Below are 25827 nucleotides of genomic sequence, written 5' to 3'. Positions count from 1 at the left end.
GAGACAATTTTTGTCTAAAATGGAATTTTGCTTTATTCAGGTTGAATTACATTCTTCATATCCAAAAATCTTTTTCATTTCCACATTGGATTGGTTTTGGCTTATAATAAAATGTAACATAGAAAACTGACCAATTCTAAAGTTTCTTTTCCACTTAGGCAGGATTCTGTTTTATTCAGGTTTCATTGTATATAGTAATAAATATTCTGACTTTACTTTTTAAAAAGAAAAAATTCTTAACTGTTACATATTCAATAATAATTAACTACATATTCAATAAGTTAAGAACATATCATTAAATAAATTTATTATATCCATAAAAAGTTTTCAATACAATATTTTGTTTCAAAATAAATTTGAAAGACTATTTAAATAATTTTGTTATTTAATCTTAAAATGTTTATCACAACTTTATATTTCACACACAAAAAATATTTTCAAGTATTTTGTTAATGTTAAATAAATAAGTTTTTAAAGTGTAATTTTTTTCCAGCAATATAAATTATGTAAATCCTAACCATGCATTAAGTCTGTCATTAAAATTTTCCCACCTCTGACTTAAAGTTAAAGGATGCTTCAATTCCACTTCATCAGAAGGAATAGGATAGTTTTCATTTTGAATACAAAAATATGATTGTATCATAGATCGACATATAGGACATTTATCCAGTCTAGAAAAACAACGATGACATACGCAAGTGTGTCTACAAGGTAATAATGCTCTTGTAACTGGTAAAACTTGACATATCACACAACTAGAGTCAATCACTTCACACTGATTAGATGTGTTATATGTCATCTCTGAAGACATATATAGTTGCTGAAAGAGAAAATGTATATATTACTATAATATTGCAGATTATTTAACTATAAATAACTAATGTTAATAAATTTGTAGTTACATAACTATAAATTAACTTTTTAATGAGAAAGAGTAATTTATTGTCTTTTGAAAAGTCTGTCTATTCATATTATTGTATTTGTCATCACATTCTAATTAACAACTGCTGATAAATAACCTTCAGATATATTGTAAATTTAAAAATTTATGACTAGTATTAATTATTAATTAAGTAAAACCTGTGCTTAAATCCAGATTGAAAAATTTTGACAATTCATTTTTATTCTGGATTGGATTGATGGTATAAGGCAGTGATTCCTAAACAATAGCCTCTGGGTCAGTGACATAACCACCATTTGTATGACCTGTGCAATTGCACAGGGGTCCAAAGCATGTAGGAGTCCTTGTCCTCTCATGCTACTGCAATAGCCAAAATTGTTATTAAAAAATATTTGAGGAGTTAAATCAGCAAAAAAACACTAAATTGCATTACTTTTCATCAAAAAATTCAGAAGTGAGGAAACTAAACCTGTTCAAAGCAGTAGATATATTTGCTGCAATTAAATCCAGAAAAGTTTTAGGCAGTCAGTAGACCTATAGTGTACTAATAACAGTATAATACAGTAGACCCCCCTAAAATTACAGTTCCTATAATTACGATTCCTATAAAACTGCGAAAAAATTGCGACGGTATCCGTAAAAAACGGTAAAAAAACTCCTATAATTACATAAAACGTCATCGGGCAGCCGAACTACTTTCCTGCCGTCCGTAGCACCATGCTACGGACATTTAGGCGGGTAAATTGAGTTTAGTTTCATCTGTACATATAATTATATATTAACTTTGTATATATAATTATATATTGTAACTTTATTATAATTATATATATATTTTCCGCCGTGTAGCGCCATGCTACGGAGATTTTACGCTATCATCTGTACAGTATGTAAATTAGGTACCGTAAGTCTAATACAGCACTGTAATTTTATACATTTCTTGTGAAAGAAACATTTCTTATTCAATGGCGATAAAAATTATTTATATTAATGATGTCTCCAAAGTTCAACGAAGTTTTCGCATAAAAATAAGTTATCAGAAATTGGCCGCGGTTTGGTGTGCTGCTTTGCGACGAAAACAAGCTTGAGCAATGGCGATGTCGAATGGTGCACACTCGGTAAGTAATCCTACAATTTTTTGTTTATAGCGTAGTTTATACGGATTATTCCCAAAAAAAATATACGTATTTTGGAAATGTTGAGTCGGATTAGTCTAGAATCGATTAATTTTATGGAAGAAAACCTTTCAATCAGCCGTAGTTCGTAAACTTCACACGTGTCGGGCTGTGATTGGAAGGACTCGTAAGAAATCGGATTCCTAAAGAATGGAACGTATCTATGATCTTATAGGGGGGGTCAACTTTTACTGTTTTTAAAATGAATAAGCTTATCACTTTACAAGTTTATGTATATTAGGCTGTGCTGAAAAAAAATTACAGAAAGCAGTTTGGAAACGTTATACAGGGACACACTCATTTTTAGCTATGCCACTGGCCCACAGCATATGGTAAACCAGCCTATGAATATATTTTGACACATTACTTATGATAGAAATAGGTCTACATTTTATTTACAAGGTGTTCTGTGAAGTTGTAGCAATATCTTTACAGCATGTTCTAGAAGTGTAGGGAGATACTATAAACATAGCCCTTCAAATGCATAGTTTCAGCAATAGAAGGAGTTAAGACTATTTACAAAAAATTAATTTTTTTGAGTCTTTTCTTATCCTGGGTACAATACATTGTCATTATGCAAATAATGTTTGGTTCTATATATATGTAAATTCTTTTTATTGTAAAAATGCTGAATGAACAATCCAATAACACACTCATTAGTCATCACTTTGGAATTACTGAGTTTTCATAACTTGACAAACCATAAATGAACTTCAGAGCACAAGTTTCTTATAGAACAATCCATGTCAGTAAGATTTATAGAGCAAAATGAAGACAAGAATGACACATTTAATAGTATCTGACTAAGAGTGAGCAACTGCTAAACATATAAGCATCTGGCTGCCAGTATAATAGTATGCCATTTATAAGGAGGAAAAAATGGTAACAACCTATAAACAATTTAATATTAGCTTGGATATTGTCTAGCTTACTAAGATCAGTATTTGTGGGTTAGGCAAAGGCTTATATTTAATTGGCTAATTTACATTTATGAATGAAGTTTTTACTTTACGCATGAAATTTCTAAGATTTTTTTTAATACTTTTGTGTTGTGGCTTAGACATGCGAAGTAACTTTATATGTATCAAGTGTACACAATTAAAAGGTTTTAATTCCAAATTTGCCTTAATGTAGTCCAATTCCCTTGAAAATATGACAATAATTTGTATAATTTTGGATAAAGTAAAATATGAATTACTGTTATATTTGCTTTAATTCACTGGAACAATAGATTAGTAGCAAAATGCATCAAAACTTTTGACTCAAATGCACAAACTGATTGGGTTTATACCAGGAGAAAAATAAAATTAGACTTAGCAAGATATTCAACTTAATGAAGATAGACATATTAAAAGTCTATTAGAGTATATAGGTCCTATTCAGACATAATACCAAAAATTAATGAATCAAAACAAAAATCTTACACTATCTAGATTTAATATAATATTAAACTATAGATGTAACACACTCAAATATACATATATTTGTTTATGCTGCAGATGTAACTACTGTGATGACATGCTAAGGACTAAAAATGCAACCACAGATAGAAACAATCAAAACAAATCATAAACCTACCTGACAAAGAAAAATAATACTGAACAGCAATTAAGTAGTATCTATCCAATATGACAAAAAAAATCATAAAACTGACACTGATGTATTATATCAGAGAAATATTCAAGAAAAACAAACATCCATGTAGCAGAAACTATATATATATATGTGTGTGTGTTGTGCAAGTTATTTTTTTTTGCAAATAACCTAGTTATTTGCAATTTTAAATTGCAATCACAAACTCATCTAACAACTTTTCTTTTGTCTAAACTTACCAAAAGCATTTTTAAAAACAGATGAAAAATCTTTTCATGCTGCAGTCATATTCACCTGCCATTGATTTTTTTGAAAACTATCAAAGACACACATGTATCTCTCACTTTTAGTTCACTCCTATTTTCTGCATGCCAATTCATTTTTAATTGATATTATTACACATTTAAATTTGTATCTTAGATGTTGATAAATTACTGATAAATTTCTTTTTCTATATCATAACTCTGAGATCTACTTAATACCTTCAATACATTCTGAAATATCAAATGGGATACTTAGAACAGTTAGTCAAATATGATGTATGTTTCGTGGTGAAGAATTTACCTAAGGGGAGGCAGTACATAATACAAATACAATGTGGGAGTGGGTTGAATCTGCAGTTAAGATTTAGGTTAGCAGTGATATGTCATCAGGTTAGCACTTTCATTTAACAGTGATATTTTCTATTAAGCCAGATAATTTGCTCAAAAGATGGTAAAAGATTACAAATGAACTTTATGCTAATGCTTTATGAATATAAAATGCAAAAATTTGTATCTTATTTATGCAGAATTTTTAAGAAACCTTGAAAATCTTAAAATAACAACAATACATTTAATTTAATAAAAATTATTCAAAGTTATTATACCTTCAAGGAACAAGTCTGTCCATTTGCTTGCTTAAGATATTGTGCAATTAAGCGAGACTCCATTCTGCATATAGAATCTTTGATATGCATTATGCTTATCATTCCAATCTGTAATAAAAATAAAAATAGAATATATTTTTTTATAGAAAAATATAATAAATACTATTAATATTTATAATTTTCTTGATTTTTAAATTGTAAAATTCAATTATGAATAAGCTGAGAGTTTAAGTTAAGAACTTAAAATTTTAAGGAGAATTCAAGAAATTTCCATTCACAAGCAATAAATGAAAAAGCAATGAAAATAAAAAAAAAACCGTTAGGGTGTTAGAGCAGTGGATAAGTGCCTTAACAGGCACTTATCCACTGCTTGACAAGATTAAAGATGTCTTTCTGGTAAAATTCCTGTGGTTGAAACTTTAACCAGTGCAAAACAAACTCTTTAACCACACCTTCTGATTCAAATACTCAACTTTTCATTGCTCTCTTTGTGAGTTCAAACACAGAAAAATAATATGGCAAGAGATCTGAACTATATGAAGGATGTATGTTTCCTATTGCATTGCATGCATGATGGAGCTTGTACTATGAACACAACATGATACCAGACCTCAGTTTGAGGTTGCTTTGCTTTAATGGCAGCACACAGATCGTCTAAAGTAGTGCAATAGTTCTGTGCATTTAAGCTCAGTGATTTAAATTCCAGTAGTAGTAGATCCTCAGATAACTCCCCTGCAGTTAGATTTGGATGCTCTGGTTATACACATCAACATTTTGATATCAGTGTTATTGCATTTAAACTTGATGTATTACAGCTAACAACAATGCTACTTTAAGCTAACACAAGACATGTAATCTAAGCATTCATAGTTAACTAGAATGTTCTTCAGGTGAAACTGCAGCACCACAAACTTTTTGAATCCTCTTCATACTTTTATCAGCTTCAATAACTAAGAGATTTAAAAAAATACATGGCTTTTTAAAAGAAATCTAGCATGAGATGACTTTGTAAGAACAGACTATGAAAAATTAGTTTTTTACATTGAATATTAATAAAATGGTTTTAGATCAGTATATACAATATTTTTAGTGTGGTCAAAATCTTTTTAAAATAAGAGCTTCATTAGTAAAAACTATAATAAACTTTACAAAAAGTGTTTAAAATGAAATCCTCTATGTTCCACATGCAACTTACAATAGTCTAATACTTTGTATAAAATATTCAGTTGTTCAATTTTTGGTGAACCTCATCAGAATAAGTCATTCATTGCTCCTGTTTCTACAAATTTTGTAAATTACTTGTTACATAATTTACAAATTAATATTGAACCAAGCTACAATAAGTTCAACTTGTTATCTCTAGTCATTCCTTGCAATTAAAGGTTATCATATAGCTATTAGTTTCTGATTAAAAGGACATTTCTATTAATTTCCAGTATTCACAAGAACTTAATGTAACCAGAATCCCTTAAAAATGCTAGATATCCTATATAAACCTATATTATAGTAAATACAGATTTATTTACAATAAAAACTATCAGGCTTTATACCCAATTTCAACTATGTTCATCTATCCATGAGAAAATTATATAGGAACTTATCCCTAAAAAATTGCTTCATTCTTTCACAAGTTTGTAATAATTACATCCTCCCCCTTTCCCTTCAACCATCTGAGATTAAATCTAAGATTAATTGTAAATGAGAGACCTAGGTCCATTTTTGAGAAAACTGGTATTCACAAAATAAATTTAAATCCTTTCTTAGTGCTATACACATCAATATTGTCACAGCAATTAAATGTTAGGATAGGAAAACATCAAAAATCTATAGCACTATGTAGAAAAGACACAACTTGTAAAATTGGTTATTGACTATTGAATATATTGATGACAACTATAAGCCTAATTGGAATAATACCACAATTATTAAAACTCTTCAGGACACTAAAAACATTGGACTATTTTTGGGAGACAGTTCAAATATGTTAATCCTATAAACCAGTGTTTTTCAATCTTTCTGATTATCCATAATTTTATCAGTCTGCAATTTTATGTGGACCAAGTAATTATACACGATTATGAATTATGTTTATTTATTAGGCTTATATATACTTACCCATATGTAAAAAAGAACTTATAGTAACTCTAGATTAGTATTTAAAAATCACTAATAATCAACTATACCAGCTTTAGTACGGTCAAATATTTTTCTGCAGACCGGCAGTTGAAAAAAACTATATATATCTATAAACCCACACTTTTGTTTATTGACTTTTGGAACAAGATAATTAACTTCTTATAATATGCATTTAATGAAATGTCACAATTAGTAGCATATTACAAATAATGCTATTGGTTGTATCTCTTTAAATGGTTGTTGATATCATTTGTATATTACAAGGGCAATCCAGAAAGTAACTTATATTTTAGAATTAAGAAAAAAAATTCAAGTGAAAGGAAACAATTTTTATTATACACATTTGAAAGCCACACTCAAACTATTTTTCAACATACGTCATACAAATTGAGGCACTTATCATGTGAGATAAGCAGTGGGTCAGGGGTTAATCTCGTACTGACCACTTAATCTGCACAGGCTGGTAAAGCCCGATCTCAAAGTCGTTGGATGGCTAGGAGGGCGAATCGGGTGGGGAGTGCTTCGGTAAGTTGACAGGTTTCCTCGGATAGACAGGAGACAGGTTTAACAAATAACAAAATAAAGGTTTACTCTATAACTAAAGTTAATTTACAGGAGTATACATAAGGAAGTTACTGATTATTGCTTAGATGAGGATAACACAAATCTATCTATAATGGCAATCTAACTATTCACTATGCCGCGTGAGGGAGTTTACAAAGACTCTAGAGGGAGAGAGTTATATTTTCGGTCAGGTATACCTTATGTTGGAGGACAGTATGCGACGATCATTCTGGACTATGGAAGCTGGCTGTCTGTCACAGGCTTATGTCTTCTACCGGCTTCTCCTCGGACAGGATCGGGATGGGAGACACTTGTAATCAGACCTTCCTGATGATTGCGCGGAGGGACGGTCGCACTGAGGGGACGATTGCCCTGAACTTCCTGTGACAATCATTTTTATATGATCGTCGTTGGCACTGAGCCAACAGGTTGTTCATTTGTTATGCTGACTAATTAGTATGCACACGTTGACTAATTAACAAATGGACGATGACTTGATTTTCTTCCTTCCTACCTTGTCGATGTGTAAGATTCAACATCTAATCTATTTCCATTATAACTTGCAATAATTTATTTTTTTATCCTCTAATGTAAAAATATGTTAAACTCAAAAATTTATGCCCTCAAAACCCTTGGGCTCACAATCATAATGGTGCACCAGTTTATTAATTCCATCATCATAGAATTTTTCTGCCTAAGACTTCAACCACTCATTCACGCTTGCTTGCAGTTCCACGTCATTGTCGAAGTGCTGCATTGCAAGCCACAACTTCATACATGGAAACAAATGGTAGTTGCTCGGCACAAGACCTGGACTTTATGGTGGATGATCAAAGATCTCCCATCTGAAACCATCCAAGATTTGTCGAGTGCAATTGGCCGTATGCAGACAGGTATTATAATAAAAAACAAAATTTTGGAACTCAATTTTCCCCAACATTTGCTTTGAATTGCCCTTCTAAACCTGTTTAATGTTTCACAATATCTCTCAGAGTTTATTGTTGAACCACGTTCGAGGAAATTCACCAGAAGCACATCCTTCCTGTCCCAAAAAAATGGTCACCATGAACTTTCTTGCTGAGAACATTTGCAAACATTTCCATGGTTTTGTGGAAGAACTTGTGTGTACCCAATCCATAGACCAGTTTTTTTTGTCTCACAATTTACATGTTTTATCCATGTCTCATCCCCAGTTATGACATGATTGAGAAGTGAGTCATCATCTCTGTGGTAGGCTTCCATAAATGTCAACGATGCTACCATGCACTGTTTTTTGTGGTCATCTGACAAGATTATCGGTATCTATCTGGCACAAAACTTATGGTAGCCTAGCTTGTGCATTACAATCTCATGCAACAAACTCTGTGAAATTTGTGGAAATTCAAACAAGAGCTCCGTAATTCTGAAGCGGCAATTTTCATGACTCTTTCCATTAATTTTCATCACCAGTTCATCAGTCAAAATATTCAGTTGGCCACTTTGTTTTTTATTGTAAACATTAGTGCAGCCATTTTTAAACATAATGCACCACTGCCTCACTCTGCCTTCATTCATTGTGAGGTGTATGGAAACAATGTAAAGTTGCCAATGAATTTCAATTGGTTTGTAATTTTTTTGCCAACAAAAACTTAATCACTGACTGCACTTCACAACTCGTGGAATTTTCAATTGCATCATACATTTTAAAAATTCACAGGACAAAGCAGAAGAAACACAAACCACACTAACACAGCTGAACATGTAATGAGTGAGGGGACACACTAACACCAATTGGTGGCTCTAGCCCAATCCCACACCCCTAGCAACCAAAACATAAGTTACTTTTTGGATTGCCCCCATTTATTAAAATGATATTTATATTGCATTTAGTCTATGTATTTGTTGTGCACATGAACAACTTCAAATTCACAATATTCTTCCACATGCAAGATTCTTTGTTATTTTCATTCTATTTACTTTTTCTGATGGTGGCAATCTGAATTTCATAGAAAAAATGTTTATTTAAAGTTATTATTAAAGAAATTTTGTTTGCTCTGCAGTATTTATTAACACCAAAAGAAAAAACTAATTAACAACTCAAAAAAAAATTTATGTTCCAAAAAGAACATAGTAGCTCTGAACATAATGCACCAAACAACTGAAATCAGTAATGATGAAAAGAAAAAAGCTTGGAATTATATTGTATTACAACAAAACAAAATGTGATGTTGATATAATGGATGTTTGTGTGTCAGAAGAGATGTTACACTACAAAAATAACTCAAAAGTGACCAACAGTACTACAGAACAGTGTGATCAATGTTGCAGCATTCAATGTTTATATTATTTTTAAAAAACCAATCCAGGTAATTTAGAGAAATCAATCATGCCAGAAGACTTCCTTATAAGACTTTCCAACGAGCTCATGTTGACATACATCCAAAAATGATCAAGAATATCACACTCAACAAAGCAAATCATGTCACTCATGAAATTGTTTAGAGTAAGAGCAGAACAAATTTCCTGACTGTACTGGTATTTTGAACATGATATATTATCTGCTCAACATCAAAAAGCCGAAAATACTCAACCGTGTGCTTGAAATGCATTTGTTTTATTTGTGCAGATTATTACACAGTTCTATGCCAAAAATTATAACATTATCAGATGTCAATATAAAAACACTTTTTTCTTTAAGTATGAATTTAAAAAAAGCAAACAGTTTAATGATAATTATCTAAAATTAAAATTTGTTGAAACTATATAGCTCAAAATAACTCAGTACACAATTAAGTCAGAATTACTTTAGTGTATCCAAGGGTTGATGATTTTTAAAATAACAGCATGAAAGTTCTCTAATCAATAATAGTTATCTTCAGGTAAAATAAGTGTAAGCTATAAACTGAATAATTTATGAAGAGATGATAAAATAAAAGTGCTATAGAGAGGCGAGAATAAAAAGTATCTATGACTATTTATATTTTGAAGAATTTAAACTATTCATATTTTGAACAGCAATAATCTCATTTTTGAATGAATAAGATTTTTATTTTAAAAATCTATAAAATAAACTAAAAACATTATTTATTCAAGAATGTTTTATATCAATAATTCATTTTTTATATATATATAAAATAAGCCAAATTTGCCCTAAATGATTATTTTATAAAATGTTTGAAAATACTGTATTTTTCACATTTAATACATATGAACAATTATCTTAAATACAATTAATTAGAAGATAAAATTAGGAAATTTTTCTATTATTATTTTATTTTAAAAAAATGTGTGAAATTTATATAATAATGTTTATGTAATTACCACAGTATTGGGATCTTCATCTTCACTTAATTCAGATTCTCTGACTAAAATCACCATTAGTGGATATTTTATGCGAGGAATTTCACCTAAATCATGTTCTGAAATTTCTTCAAATGGCGAAAGATGGATAACAAAATTCTGACAAATATCTAAACTATATCTGTTATGGATATATTCACAAAATAAAATTTTAGTTATATTAATATAATTTTGTGCGCACACTAATTCCATTCATCAGCTTATATAGACAAATCTCGGTTTTCAAACTAAATTCTTTCCTAAAAGTTGTTGTAAAACTGATTTGTTTTAAAACTGAAACAAAATTTTGCCTTAAGAAACAATATAAAATAGATTAATCCATTCCCTACCCCAAAACAAAGCCTTATTTCTTTACCTTTTTAGTTGTATTTCATGCATAAAAATATCTACACATGCAATATATTATTATTATTATTAGCCTATATATATGTTAAAAGCAAAATGTTCCATAACTGCCAACAGAAACCAAAACAAACACTTTACAAAGAAGTGCTATAAATAGAGACTCAATTCTGACTGTCCTGAATGAAATATAATCAAATCAATCAAAACACACTTACAAAAATATTAAATTCAATTGATTTGTTTTCAATTAAAATTAATTAATTAAGATCTTATTTTCAGTTTCGCGGTAAAAACCAGAGTTTTAATTATTATTTTATTATTTTTAGTTTTAATTAACTGGCTACCTAGTATTAATAAATATTAAATTAAACATTACTGTAATATTACAATAATAAATTAAATAACAAATTTATAATTTAAGTTACTGTAAGTATCTTTAAACACAAATTCACAGATATCAATTAACACGGTTTTTATTACTTAATTTGATTTAAATTCAGTTGCAACACATACTGAAAAAAATGAAAGTAGTATCTTACTCACAAGCACATTGAAATATAATTTAAATAACTACATCATCGATGGTTCGTGTTGCAATGTCTAATAACACAAAGCAATCTTGGTACTACTAACTTCTGAATCAGAAGTCCTGTCATCAATTGATCAGGCTGTTGACTTTCTTTAACACAGGAAGTATAGGGAGTTGACCATCTGTGGATGGCTCTTTCCAAGTAGCTTGTTTGGCAACCAAGTTATCATATGGCATTCAAAATTTTGATTGTAAACAGGGACATTCAAAACAAGGTTTGACTGTATATATTAATGTATATAAGCTGATTGTATTAAATTAGTGTATTATTAATATATTATTTTTTTTATATCTCACATACTATATATATTATAGAATTTAAGGTTCTCAATGTGACAAAATCTCAATTTATCAACACTGACTGTCTTTCTCATTACTGTAGCACTTCTGGATGAGGTTTCCATGCAATGCACATTGGCAAGAATAACTTGTTAGTTTATGTTACATTTACCTATAGATTTCATTGCCAATGTGTTCATCATTTATTTTTATTCCTTTAAATTTATATCTTGACATGAGGACTATTCTTTTTCAAATAAATTATTATTTCTTATTAATTCAATTAGAATTTTATAATTGAAAGAAGATCCATGCATATAACCATGTCAAAAGCCATCCACATTGAATTTTGTTTGATATCAACAAAAATGACACTTTTGAACTGATCAATATTTATATGTTTTTCACTTGCCATCAACATAAAAGTTGAGCTTGATTCAATTTTCCTTTCTATAATGGTTTGATGTTATGACGACAATTACAGCATTGTCATTTATTGTCATGAATTGTGTCATAATAAGAACCAGTCTTTACCATTAATTCAAAAAAAAATCAAATTATAATAAGTGATATTTACAAGTTACTAGCATAATATAGTTCAACTGAATTTTTTAAGAAAACAATTTTTTGTTCTATAGTAAATTTAAAATGTCATTAAAAATAACATAAATAAAACTAAATTCAATGTCATTTAAGAAATGATCTTAATTTTATCTCTAGGATAAACTGAAAAATATATTATTTATTTTAATGATCCATATAACAATTTTTAAAGTAATTAATAAATTAATAGTTTAAACATTTCAAATCAAAGGATACTGTTTAACTTCAGATCTTGAAATACAAGAAATATTTAAGTTATCTCCATTTATCAATGTTTCTTTTAAGATATTCCAAGGCAAAGATAAAAAGTAGCTATCAAATGTAACACCCCAAAATGCTTGTAACAAACATTTTACTTGTACAGATACATTCAAAGAAACATCTGTTTAAAAGAAAATTTGTAAATAGTTAAAATTTATCACATTTTCCAAATTTCTGTGCAAAAAACATTTATAAATATATTTTATATAAAAGTTAACAATATGTTTAGTATTAAAGACATATTGTTAATCATCATATTCATGATATTTTAATATTCCAAAATGACAAAGCACTTTGGTTAAATAATGTATTAGTTTTATGATACTGAGATGTTAAAACTAAACAAAATTTAAGACAAGTAAATTAGTATGAAAAAATTAGCAATCACCACTTTTGATAAAAATCTATTATTGTCAAGGAAAACACAAAACATGCATTGAAAAGGGAGAAAAAATAAATTACACCAAATTTTACAAAACATTTCAATAGATGCAAAATATGTCCAAATATAGAAACAAAGTTTGGAAGAAATTAAAGCAAGTGTTTGTGGTCCAGGAAAATTTACAGTAGAAAAATATTGCAATAACCACAAAAATGTCACAATAAAATGGAGTAGCATCTTGATTACACCTGTAGTTATTAATTGGGAAAATTTGCCAAAACACAGAGATCCTATGTTTTAAAAATGATATTGTAATGTTCAATAATTAAATGCCTAATTAAAAAGAACAAGAAAATCAAGCATCTGCAAATGAGAAGTCAATAATGCAGCAAAAACCTGCATCATTGACTTCTCAACTAAACAGCACCAGCCTTCTCTGAAACTGCTACTAAACCAGATAATTCTGCCCCAAGTTCAGTCCTTTGATTTAAAAGATTATTTTTAGCATCAATCTGGACAGGGACAGATGTCAACTTTCTTCAGCATAAACTTTAAAAGTAATAACATATCTTCAATTCTTTGTATTCATAAAAAGAGAAACACTTACTGTTACTGCAACTAATAAATAATGCATTATTGCTGAAATAACTCTACAGAGCAGAATATTTGCCACCATCCTAATGCCAACTTTACACCACTTGAATCTGCTATTCCATTTGGCCCCGAAGCAAGATACTTGGTCTCCCACAGACAATGTCTAAGGAAATGCTCCTTGCAGAAGCCAGTTTCTCCACTATTGTTTCATTTGTGAAAAGCAGCAATTCTCAGTTACACTTGCCAGATGATCTAAAACTGATGGTGCTCCCATAACTACACCATCCACTAGGAATATATCCAATTCTATTGAAGAACTAATTTGAAAGTCTCCATGGAGATCATAGCAAATCATGAGGAAAAAAGGAGCTTGAACCGCCAGACTGATTCATTACACTCTACCACTGCTTTGGTCATGGTAAAACCAAGTTATCATATGGCATTCAACCACTTTCAATCCAAAAATCTATGCTACAATAGTTACCTTCTACTTTTCCAGGAAGAAGCCAACAAACAATGGACAAGATACCTAATGCTTCAATCTCAACAGAACACTTTGCAGTCAGGATTGTCATCCTAAAATGGATATCTACTTAACAAGAAAACAAGCTCTTGCATTAAGGCTACATTCACATAACTTTTGTTACAGTATACTATTATAATGATTCAATTTTGTTATTCTTGTTAAGCTCTTATTGTGTCTAATTTATAAGGAGGACCAAAAAGTATTGTTGCTTTTGTACATATCAACATTTATGTAATGCTAATTAGACGATTGTGTATGCTGAAGTTGTGCAGCATACTTTTGCAAGTAAAAGTGACTTCTTTTCTTTTGTCTTACAGATCAATTTCATTTTTATAACATCCCTGTTTGAAAATTCAACATTGCATGTTATTCAAGTTTCAGAAAGGTAGTTATGCAACAAAAGCCACAAAAAACATTTGTGATGTTTATCCAGCCACATTAGATATCCATAAATGCCAAAGTGCTAGGTTCAGGTTAGGTAATTTTGATCTTTGATTTGCCTCATTCAGGAAGACCAGTGTCTCTTCATAATAATGTTTTACAGGCAGAAGTGAAAGCAAATCTTATCAAACAATTGAAGAGCTATCAGATAAGCTTAACATACCTTGGTTGACCATTCAAGAACATTTGAAGCAGATTGGTAAAGTTAACAGAAAAAATGTTTGGGTTCTACACTGTCAGAAGAAAACAAAGCTAATCGTTCAATCACCTGCAATTTATTGTTGCAACGACATAATACAGAAGCATTTCTTGATCGCATGGTGAGTGGAGATGAGAAATGGGTCCTTTATGACAATCCCAAATATAAAAGAGACAATGGTTCTCTCCCAATCAAACTCCAAAGCCAGGCTTACACCATAGAAAGGTACTGCTGTTTAGTGGAATACTCAGGGCATAATCCATTTTGAGATGCTAGAACCAGGTCAATCATAACTGCAGACTTTTATTGTCAACAATTAGATCAAGTAAACAAAGCTTAGATTGAAAAGTATCCAGCCCTTGTAAACAGAAAAGGCATCATTCTACAGCATGACAATGCAAGATTACACTGCAAGTAAGACTCTGGATAAAATCAAAGAATTGGGATGGAAGGTGTTACATCTCTCACGTTATTCACCTGACATTGCATCCTCAGATTACTATCTTTTCAGATCTTTGGGTGGTAAAAAATTTTGAAATGTGAAAGGAGTCAAAAATGGAATTTCCAATTTTTTTGACCAAAAGCCATCTTTGTTCTACAGATCTGGAGTTGAAAATTTGCCCACTAGATGACAAAAGATCATTGATAATGATGGTAATTGCATCAGTGACTCAAAATAAAAATATAAAATTATTTGTTTTAATTTGATTAAAAAATAACATTATTTTCCAGTTCCCCTTATATAAATTAGTATGTACAGTACAATACATATAGGAAAAAGCAGTACAGTGGTGCCTTGTACTTTGAATTTGATTCATTCCAGGAAGCCATTCAAACTCTGAATCAATTTTCCTATTAGATATAATGGAAAGTGAATTAATTCATTCCTAGACTCTAAACAATATCCATTTCAACAAATTAAAATGGCAAATACACATAATTTAAGGTAATAGTAACACAATCAAATGCCCTAATAATAAATTAAAATATGAAAACAGCAAACAAAATACATAAATACTGTATAATAACTGAAAATTGCATTTACTGATCACACACTATTCTTCTGCATGTTAAGTGGATCTGACAGGCAAATTTAACATGAATTTCTGTTATAATTAAATCACACATCTAAGACATTATTGTTAATGTAAAATTGTATTCTTTGTTTATAAAGCTTATTTTAATTTTTTAATTCATACTTTATTTGAATAAAATCAAATTAAAATGTCTTCAAATTAAAAAGAAAAAGCATATTAAGCATATTTTGCTTTATGAGTTTTGGAAAGGATATAATGCTGTACAAACAGTAAAAAAAACTTGTAATATGTACGGGGAAGATGTTCCTAAACTTTGAAGAAGTCAAGTGTGGTTTAAAAAGTTCTGTTCACGAAATTTTGAACTAAAGAATACAAAATGTGTGGGCACCCAAAAGCTGTCTACGAAGAAAAATTGCAAGAAGAAATTGTTAAAAATCAACAAACAACACACAATATATAATAAAACATACAAAAATAAAACACTGAAAACATACAAGTGTAATGCAAGAACGAGTACAAGAGATAACTTAGGTGCAAAGCAACTTGTTTTTATGCTTTCAGTGCAGTTTTTCACCGTGCATGCTGTTTGAACTCTGAAGCATTTGAAGTACAGTACAAGGTACCACTATATATTGTTACTATCTACAGCAGTGCTTCTCAATGTGGGGTCCACGCCCCACAGGGGGCAAATTGGATTGTTAAGGGGGGCAATTGTTAATGATGAAAATGCACTCGTCCAGCGTTTAAGTTAACCATATAGCTGCTGTATATGTTAGGGAGCATAAGAATTTTAGAAAGACTTAGGTGGGGCATAGCACAAAAAAGGTTGGGAAACGTTGATCTACAGTTTCAGGCATCCACCAGGGGTCAGTAAGATATCCCTGCAGATAAGGGAAGGTTACTGTATTCACTTCTTCCATTTTTACTATGGATATTGAAATTCATCAAATTTTTTTTTTCTGTAATTTAGTTAATTATGTAACATTTACTGTCTTCCATAAAGAATCAAAAATATTTAAAAATATATATTAATTATAATATTGACTAAACATTTTATAACAAAAATTTTTCATTATTATTAAAATTAAAATAAATATATATGATTTACCTGACAGAGAGAGATTTTGAATATCATGAAACTGAATGAAAAATGGATTATTAACACACACCATTGGTTTTGCACTTCTTAGATTTTGTACATATTTAACAGAAGTTTCGTAGAGATCTCCTCTAAATCTGTAAGAAAAATTTTGCATTAATTAATTAATTTATTTATTTATTACATCTATAATAAGAATGCCTAATGGCAGTAGATATCCTCCTCCTAAGTACAATTCTCTCAACAAATAATAAAATATGTTAAAGATACTTAAAATTCTATATTACATAAAATGTTAAAAGTACAAAACAGAAGCTATATAAAATTTTAACAAACATATAAATCAGTTTATATTGCTTATTTAAAATTTAAATTTAAGTACCAAAGAATTAGAGATATCTATCTAATAATGTGTAGCTCCTCTCTGAGCCCAAATAACAGTAACTACACATTGTAGCACAGTCTCTATAAGGTGCAAGTTTTTGCATAGGTATTTCAATTCAAACACATTCAATGGTTTCGCCATAATTCATTTGCATTTCTCTCAAACCATTGTTGTGCCACCTGTGCTGTGTGAGGAGCAGCATTATCTTGCTGGTACAAACCATTTCTCTCAGGGAACATAGCAAGCATAAAGGAATGGACAACATCTGCCACAAGATAAGTATAGGTCGCACCTGTCAAAGTCGACTGCAGTCTCACCATTATTCCCTGTTAAAGCCAATAAAATACAGGACAGAGCTGCCACTAGCTTGTATAATACAACACTTTACTGACATAATAGATTCATATTCATATGGAAAAATATTCATATAGTTGTTGCCACATGTGAACATGATTATCAGTTTGAACTGAAAACAAGATTCATATGGTCATGTAACATTGCACTTGTCATCCACTATCCAATTTCAATGTTCTTTGGTCCAGGTGAAGCACATGATGCATGGATGTTAGTAGTGATAATAGAGTGGTTTGGTGACTACCAAACCCCAAGTAATGCAGTGTATGTTGTACAGTGCATTAATTGATGGGTTCAACAGCACCTGTGTTGATCTCTGATGTGATTTGGTGTCTTTTGTTACATGGTTACTAACTTGATTAGCCATTGGCAGTCATGTTCTTGCATCAGCCATGGCACCCACACTGTGCACATGCTGCTGATGGCTGTCCGGAATTTAAGTATTCCAGGTAAATCCTCAAAACTGTTGCATGAGAAAATCCAAGAACATTGGCTACCTTGCTGACAGAGTGACCTATTGTTCTTGCTCCAACAATCTGTCCATGATCAAATGAAAATAAATCCTTTACACAGCCCATTGCTACTCTAACCAAGCTCATGCATAACCAATAAGTACTGTATTGTATCTATGGTGTCAAATGCAAATTTCCAGTTCAAAGCATTTCCCCTGTTGATAGAAGATAACATTGTATGTGCTGCTGCTGCCGCCTCTTAATTTTTTGGCACTTCAGTTTAGTTTAATTTACAGTAAATATACATGACTTATTACATAATTATCAAATATAAAATATCCAAAAACCAATCTAAACAGTAGAATTAAGAATAACATTTTATTACAATCTATATTAATTCATTGCAGAATTATAATAATTTAGTAGCCTAATTTCTTCCATTAGTTTTATAAATTTGGCATTACAAAGATGTCATTATCTGGTTTGAAATTTAATACTTTAGATTTAAAAGGACAATATTAATAATAATAATAGTGTACGGAATCCTATACATTATTTTTTACATTACATTATTTCAAAAATTTAAAACACTGTTTTTTCACCTCATAAGATGCACCATTGTCTTGGATGAATCACATTTTTGTCAATTTTTTGGGGAAAAATATTATTCACAGTATACATATATTTGGCTTATACAGGAGTCAACCTGACCTTTTTTTTTATAGCAATCACTAACCCATTCACCAAACACATTTTTTATTTTCTAAAATAAAGTTATTTGCCTGATTACTTTTTTTGCTTACTGTGACTTTTTATATCAACCTGAAATGAAAGGATGACAAACATGAAAAAAAAAAGCAGAATTTTTAAGACAGTTTCTCATGAAACTTTATTTTTGTTTATTAGCAATAAAATTGTATTGGACCAAGATCAATAATGTTCTGCAATACTCTTTTTTACAGTGTCTTTTTCTGCCACTATTTGCCACTCCAACTGCCAGACGAATACAATTTTCTCAAATTGCAAATTTTGCAACATGTAACATGACTGCTCCTTATAGGATGCATCTTAATTTTCAGATAAATTTTAGGTACAAAAAGTGCATATTATAAGAGGGGGGAAAAACAGTAATTTAAATAGTAATAGAAGGTGGTTAGATTCCTTTAATCCATAGAGTAATGCAAAAACTGAAAATACATAGAAATTTGCAAATTAATAAACTTTGAAAGAGAAAAACAAATAGTGCCATTATGCAGCAAAGAAAAATATGTACTGTACAGTACACTACAGAAAAGGGCATATTTTTGGCAGTATTAGCAATGTATTGTTTGAAATACAGAGTCAGATGATATATTATGGGAAGAGAATCAGATGATATTACTGGTAAAAGAAGATCAAGTACTTAAAGATGCTGGAATGTATAGAAAATTTAAAGTTAACGAAACAAAGTACGTGCATTAGCTACATAGAAAAAGAAGAGGTTCCCAATGGAAATATATGAGGTCCACAGACAAATTCAAAATATATAGTTATATTTGCATTTTGAATGGTTATTTATTTACTTTAAATTTAGTCTGCATAATTTTGAAAACCTGCTTTGATTAAATACTTTGAATTATGAATGTTCCAAATTCTGACAACAACATAACTTTTAAATTCATATTTTCATTTGTATGTATTCCAGTTCCATTCTAATGAGTTGAGTTAAACTGTTTAAAAAGCATTGTTAAGCCTGAAGATATTTAAAATGTTCAAAAACATTAGCAATAATAAAATAAATGCTAGAGAAATTAAGATTATACAAATTTATACTATACATTTATCAGTTATTGTTGATGTCAAGCCACATTTTCTAAAGTTCATTAAAGAACACTTTATCAGACAAAAAACTAGCACAAGTAAACTGGAACTTATATAATAAACACAACAATTAACGCCTAAATGCTAATTCCAGCACTGAATGAACAGAAAATTTTAATGCTCGAAGGTTTTCGGCCGTCTTTTAGAGGCCCTCTTCAGGATGAAACACAGAAAAAAACAGTTCTATCATTTGAAAACTTCGAATACAGCTGTGTTCCAAATTTTTAAATATTTAAACGATGTATCGTACGATATAAAATTTGTTACGTTTACAACATCAAAATAATTATTTTAAAATAAAGCTATACATAAATTACTATTTCTAAATATTTAAATGATGTACTGTATGATGTAAAAATCGTTACGTTTACAACATAAAAATAATTATTTTAAAATAAAGCTATACATAAATTATTATATGCTGTAAAAATTAGCGCTATCGTTTACATCATGCTAATTTTTACAATGCTATAATAATTTATGTATAGCTTTATTTTAAAATAATTATTTTTATGTTGTAAGCGTAATGAATTTTATATCGTATGATACATCGTTTAAATATTTAAAAATTCGGAACACGGCTATATTCTAAGTTTTCAAATGATAGAACTGTTTTTTTCTGTGTTTCACCCTGAAGAGGGCCTCTAAAAGACACCGAAAACATTCGAGGATTAAAATTTTCTGTTCATTCAGTGCTGGAATTAGCATTTAGGTGTTAATTGTTGTGTTTAAGAACACTTTAGCCTAGTCCTTTAGCAGTTCATTACATTAGATCCACTGTGTATTAGATCCTGCAAGATATACATCAAATATTTGGCTAAAAAGAGAGAAGAACCCTGAACCAGAGTTCTTAAAAACAAACTATTAGAACTAGATATTTGCCAGTACAAGACTTTCTACATATTTGACAATGGTTAAAACCTTTTTGTTCATCAAACAAAAGAAAGGTTCTAGTCATCAAATAGATTACATAAAAGATTACATCACAATAACTTTTATAGCTGAAACTCTAGAACAACTATCTTTTAGTATTAATTTTCCAAAATAACTAAAAACATATGCAAGAATGTATAAAATAAATAAAATTTTGCTTTTATACAATTTTGTATTAAATGCTAAACACAAGCACTTACAAGTAATGAAGTACTAGTAAATATATCTGCTAATAATTTCATCATCTTCAGGCAAAGAGAACTAATTGGAAAACACCTGTAACAATCATTTTAAATATTAAAACAAGTAAATCTTTAAATATTAGAATTTAAATAGTTTACAATGTATGTTTTTTGAAAATTAGAACATGTGTTTTTTAAGTTAAAATTTTACATCTATTAAAAACCTTTCTTGTCTGCATTACTAATTTTACAAAATAAAAGTGATTAATTGGTTCTACTTATTTGGTTCTAGTATTACATGTTTGTTTATAACTTTAAATTTTTAAATTTGAAAAATTTTTAAATAATATAAAATGCATTTTATAAACTTTGGAAAGTTGTCTTATTAAATAATTAAAACTTAACTGCATAATAAAACTTAAAAATTTAGGGTTAGGGAAAGTTAGTAAGAAATGGAAGTGCCACTTCTGTAACTACAGAAATTGTAGTTATCTTAACTGCTACTACAAATCAATATTCACACTAGTGAAACTTTATGTTCCTTTTCCCTGACATCAGAAAAGATTATGATTCAAATAGCTAATGTACGATAGTTCAGAGGAAGAAAATGTAAACTATTTATTACTATCAGCTTTACTGTCTCTGATTCAAATGCACTATTCACCAAACTCCAAAATATAAAACTATTTATTATACAATTTATCATGAATAATAAAACAAAATTTCAACAAATGCATGATATTTTGCAACATCTTGGTACAGTATAAAAATAATAATACTAACCAAAATATTATTTTTTCAGTTCCAAAATTTTGATAGCGATAAGAAAGCTAATTATGTACATTAACTAGACAAACAGTAATAAATGACAAAAAAGCTTTAAATATAATTTATTAAAATTCAAGCATTTTCAAATTCACTCATCTTAATATATCTTAACGTAACATTGCACTTGTCATCCACTATCCAATTTCAATGTTCTTTGGTCCAGGTGAAGCACATGATGCATGGATGTTAGTAGTGATAATAGAGTGGTTTGGTGACTACCAAACCCCAAGTAATGCAGTGTATGTTGTACAGTGCATTAATTGATGGGTTCAACAGCACCTGTGTTGATCTCTGATGTGATTTGGTGTCTTTTGTTACATGGTTACTAACTTGATTAGCCACTGGCAGTCATGTTCTTGCATCAGCCATGGCACCCACACTGTGCACATGCTGCTGATGGCTGTCCGGAATTTAAGTATTCCAGGTAANGTATTTACAGTATATGCATTCGTAAATTTAGATTACTTTTTTCTGTATTGTATTAAAAACTAAAATTTATTTGTTTGTAAGCTTAAAATAGATCCTTATTAATTAAACATATATTATTAAAAATGCATTAATAAATAAAATACAGAACCGGAATTAGTAATTTATGGTTTAGCCTAGTGACAAGTACAAGTAGATTTGGAGACAAGTAAATTCGACTTACGTCGTTTTTCGACTTAAGGCCTTCTCCTGGAATCAATTACCGACGTAAAGCGAGGTATACCTGTATTGAGGGCAAAGCAGCACTGTAGTTATACCATTGCATACAAAGGCTGCACCCTGGTACTTTTTTAAGCCCTTGAACTTCATGAACAATTAAGTTGGCCTTTAGACAATGTACCTTGGTCAAAAAAAAAAATTCTTCTTGTAAAGTATTTTGCACTGATTATGAATATATAGGTTATTTTTGGCACATTTAATCTGTTTTGCAGATATTGCTCATACAAAACTCCAGATGGTAGAACCTCCATAGGCAGTGGCAATTCAAACTTTGAGTGCAAGTTAGCACTCTGGCACTTTTTAATTTATGACTATACCCCTGGGACAAAACAATTAAAATAACTAATATTAAACATTTAAGCACTGATTAAAACTGATAACAGTTGCATGTTAATTGAATATTATCAGTTGGTGATCAAAACTTGTAACTGTATTTCCTAAAATTTTACAAGAGGGTTAAAAAACATGGTTTTAAAAGAGCAATATTTTGAATACAAGGTTGCAAATTTTTGACATTGTCAGAGAGAGGGCGAAAAGGTACACCTTAATTATAAGGTTTTGGTAGCATGTGGAAATTGACTTTACAACCTCATTAATTAATTCAAAAATGTGGTTTTGACTCACTTAAATGGTGAGATAGGCAGTTTTGATTGCCAATTAATAATATAAAAAGAGCTTAAAAATGCTTATATAATATAATTTTCTCATTTCTTGCTTATGCTTATTTACCCAAAGATAATTTATTGTAATTGGAGTTTGCTTGTTAAGTTTTATAAGTGTACTTCAACTTGTATGTTTTGGGATATACTAATTTTGATAACATTAAAAGGCTAATAACAATATTAGTGATTACAATAAGTAATCTTACTGTATGCATAATTTCTAGACTGTTAGAGAGATTATAAAATTCTCTTGAAAAGACAGTTGAGAGAAATCTTTAATTGGACATTTTTGATGTATATGGTCAACTATAAAACAAGAAAAATTTTGAGAAAAATGTGTTGATTATATAAGAATAATTGTCAACAACAGTAACACTAAAAATCACTTTTTTCATTGAACAGTATACTTTGGCAACAAAACTTCAGACCTAAGCTGTAGTTTAGACCTGCTTTTCTTCTAGTCTAAATGAGTTTAGACACAATAGTAGTAAGCAATAACCAGCTACTAATACTTACCTAAAGGCAAGGACCAAGTAGCAGGAGGTAGTTTACGCTGTTATTTAGACTAGATCTAATTTCTATAATCAAATCCAGTGTTTTGAAAGAGTCATTCCTGGACAGGATCGACTATTTTCAGAGCAATAAATTATGAATGCAATATGAAAAAAGTGATGAGAAAAAGAAAACCTATAATCTTGGAAACATTTCTTCCTCCTCTTGATGGTTATGATGAGGATAATGAGACACCAGGAAAGCCAAAGCATTAACTGTTTTAGCCACCCTGCTATCTCAGCTTACTGCTCTAGGGATCCAGGAATTAATTTAAACAGATTTAAAACCCCAGGAATTTTTCCATTCCAGATATGTTGAGTCCATTCCTCATCATCCTTATGGGTCTAGTGATGATGGATACGATTAAAATCAAGCTGTCTTGGTGTCCATGGGCGTAAAGAGAGAAAAACAGAAAAAGCAAACTAATAGGAATGAAAATACTTTGGATAACAATTAGTACCAGCAACTTCTTACGAAAAAAGGAGTTTCTCCTTTTCTAGTTTTCAGATTTCTGAGCAGCTTGTGTTTTCTGAACAATTAAAAAAAAAACTAAAATTCTGTATAGTTCGGAAAATTTTCATAACGGTTGGCAACTCTACCCGAATCCACGATTTCTTCCACAGTTTTATTTGTTTAGAGCAGTGGTTCATAACCAGTGTTCTGCAAACCTATTTCAAGTGTTCCATGAAAGAAAAGATTTTAAAGTTTTTATTCAAATTTATTCCCATTGCTATATTTAAAGATAATTCCATGTTTCTATTTTATTCAATACATTAAAGTTTATTAATTTATTGCTCCATTGTTTTCTGAGAATAGTAAACACAGAATTGTTTATCAATTTTTGACTGTATTGATGCTAATGCTCAGTGTAATAAAAAGTATACGAATGATATTCTGCAGCCTTAGAAAGGTTGAGAACCACCGGTTTAGACATAATCTACTGAAGTTATAGTCTATCAATAGCATCTGATAGCAATAAAATTTCTCTCTCTGTTATCTGAGAAAAATTTTTATTTACAAGAATTTTATTAAATTATTAAAGTAAGATAAATTCAACATAAGAAATTATATTGATGTAATAATATGCATATGTTAACAAGGTTATATCACAAATAATTTCTCTCTCCATTAAAATTGAATCAAGGACTAGTTACAAAACAGATCAATCATCATCATGCATAACAGTCTTGGATAATGTTACATATTACATTCATGGAAAGAGATATACTTTATCACTTAATGACATGATCATAAAGCAATATATTTTGAATTTATCATCAATCTATATTAAATTGTATAAAACTTTAAATACCTGAAGAGGAAAGAGACCATTGTTATAAGTGAACATAATATAATAAGTACAACTAATCCATTTGATATTTCTGCAACAGAAACTAAAGACGAAACCATATTTATGGATTATACAAAGTAATTCGATTTATTTTCGCGCTTAAAAACGTATCCAATTCATCCGTACGTTCGCCATAGTCGATTCATCGACGAAAACAAACGTAGAAAACACAACACTTAAACGCAAAATTTGAATGATAGAAACACTACAGTGTAATCACGTGACTATCCGGAAATACAAATCATGTGATTTTTTAAATGATTTTGCTTTCGGAAAAAAATCTAGCATATAACTGCGTAATGGTTTAATATATTTACGTATCTTCTCAGTAAAATATATTTAATTTTAATAAAAAATTAGTAAATTTGATATGGGTATATAAAATGTGACGTCACATAACTTAACACAATTCTTTTTGTTTTCGGATTCAATTTCGCCACTAGCTTGTATAATACAACACTTTACTGACATAATAGATTCATATTCATATGGAAAAATATTCATATAGTTGTTGCCACATGTGAACATGAAACAGGAATTCCAGTTTTCAAGGACGGAATCACAAAGCGTGAAAAATTCCTTTGAAATAATTTTTACAAAAATAATTTAATTTGGGATATTTTTTTATTTTTAGT

The 25827-nt window shown here is 29.8% G+C and overlaps 1 protein-coding gene across 2 annotated transcripts; it reads right to left on the bottom strand.

Annotated features, from left to right (window-relative positions):
• Nucleotides 1-414: 414 nt before the first annotated feature.
• Nucleotides 415-25504, bottom strand: LOC111631421 (cell growth regulator with RING finger domain protein 1-like). 2 transcript variants are annotated; one of them, XM_023375656.1, is made up of 7 exons: nt 25154-25240; nt 21113-21188; nt 16938-17065; nt 12606-12771; nt 10535-10688; nt 4535-4642; nt 415-820 (listed from the first exon to the last, which is right to left on the bottom strand). In XM_023375656.1, exons 3-7 carry the CDS (start codon nt 16999-17001, stop codon nt 503-505), a joined length of 810 nt encoding a protein of 269 aa, XP_023231424.1. In that variant the 5' UTR covers nt 17002-17065; nt 21113-21188; nt 25154-25240; the 3' UTR covers nt 415-502. The 2 variants fall into 2 exon arrangements, with proteins under 2 accessions (XP_023231424.1, XP_023231423.1); XM_023375655.1 differs by lacking the exon at nt 21113-21188 and having other exon boundaries at nt 25154-25504.
• Between the last annotated feature and the right edge of the window lie 323 nt (nt 25505-25827).

The sequence above is a fragment of the Centruroides sculpturatus genome, unplaced genomic scaffold, assembly GCF_000671375.1.
Source record: "Centruroides sculpturatus isolate CEXI.00-Female unplaced genomic scaffold, Cexi_2.0 scaffold526, whole genome shotgun sequence".
Lineage (NCBI taxonomy): Eukaryota > Metazoa > Arthropoda > Arachnida > Scorpiones > Buthidae > Centruroides > Centruroides sculpturatus.
Note: the sequence above shows the minus strand (reverse complement) of the source record. Positions and strands in the feature narration are given on the sequence as shown.

What these genes read in the sequence shown, in the direction of transcription:
- LOC111631421 (XM_023375655.1), bottom strand. Translation starts at nt 25,251, where the DNA reads ATGGTTTCGTCTTTAGTTTCTGTTGCAGAAATATCAAATGGATTAGTT. An exon ending in ATGGTCTCTTTCCTCTTCAG is followed by an intron (nt 17,066 to 25,153) that starts GTATTTAAAGTT and finishes TTTTTCTTACAG; the next exon opens with ATTTAGAGGAGATCTCTACG. An exon ending in TCAAAATCTCTCTCTGTCAG is followed by an intron (nt 12,772 to 16,937) that starts GTAAATCATATA and finishes TCTTTTAAACAG; the next exon opens with ATGTTTCTTTGAATGTATCT.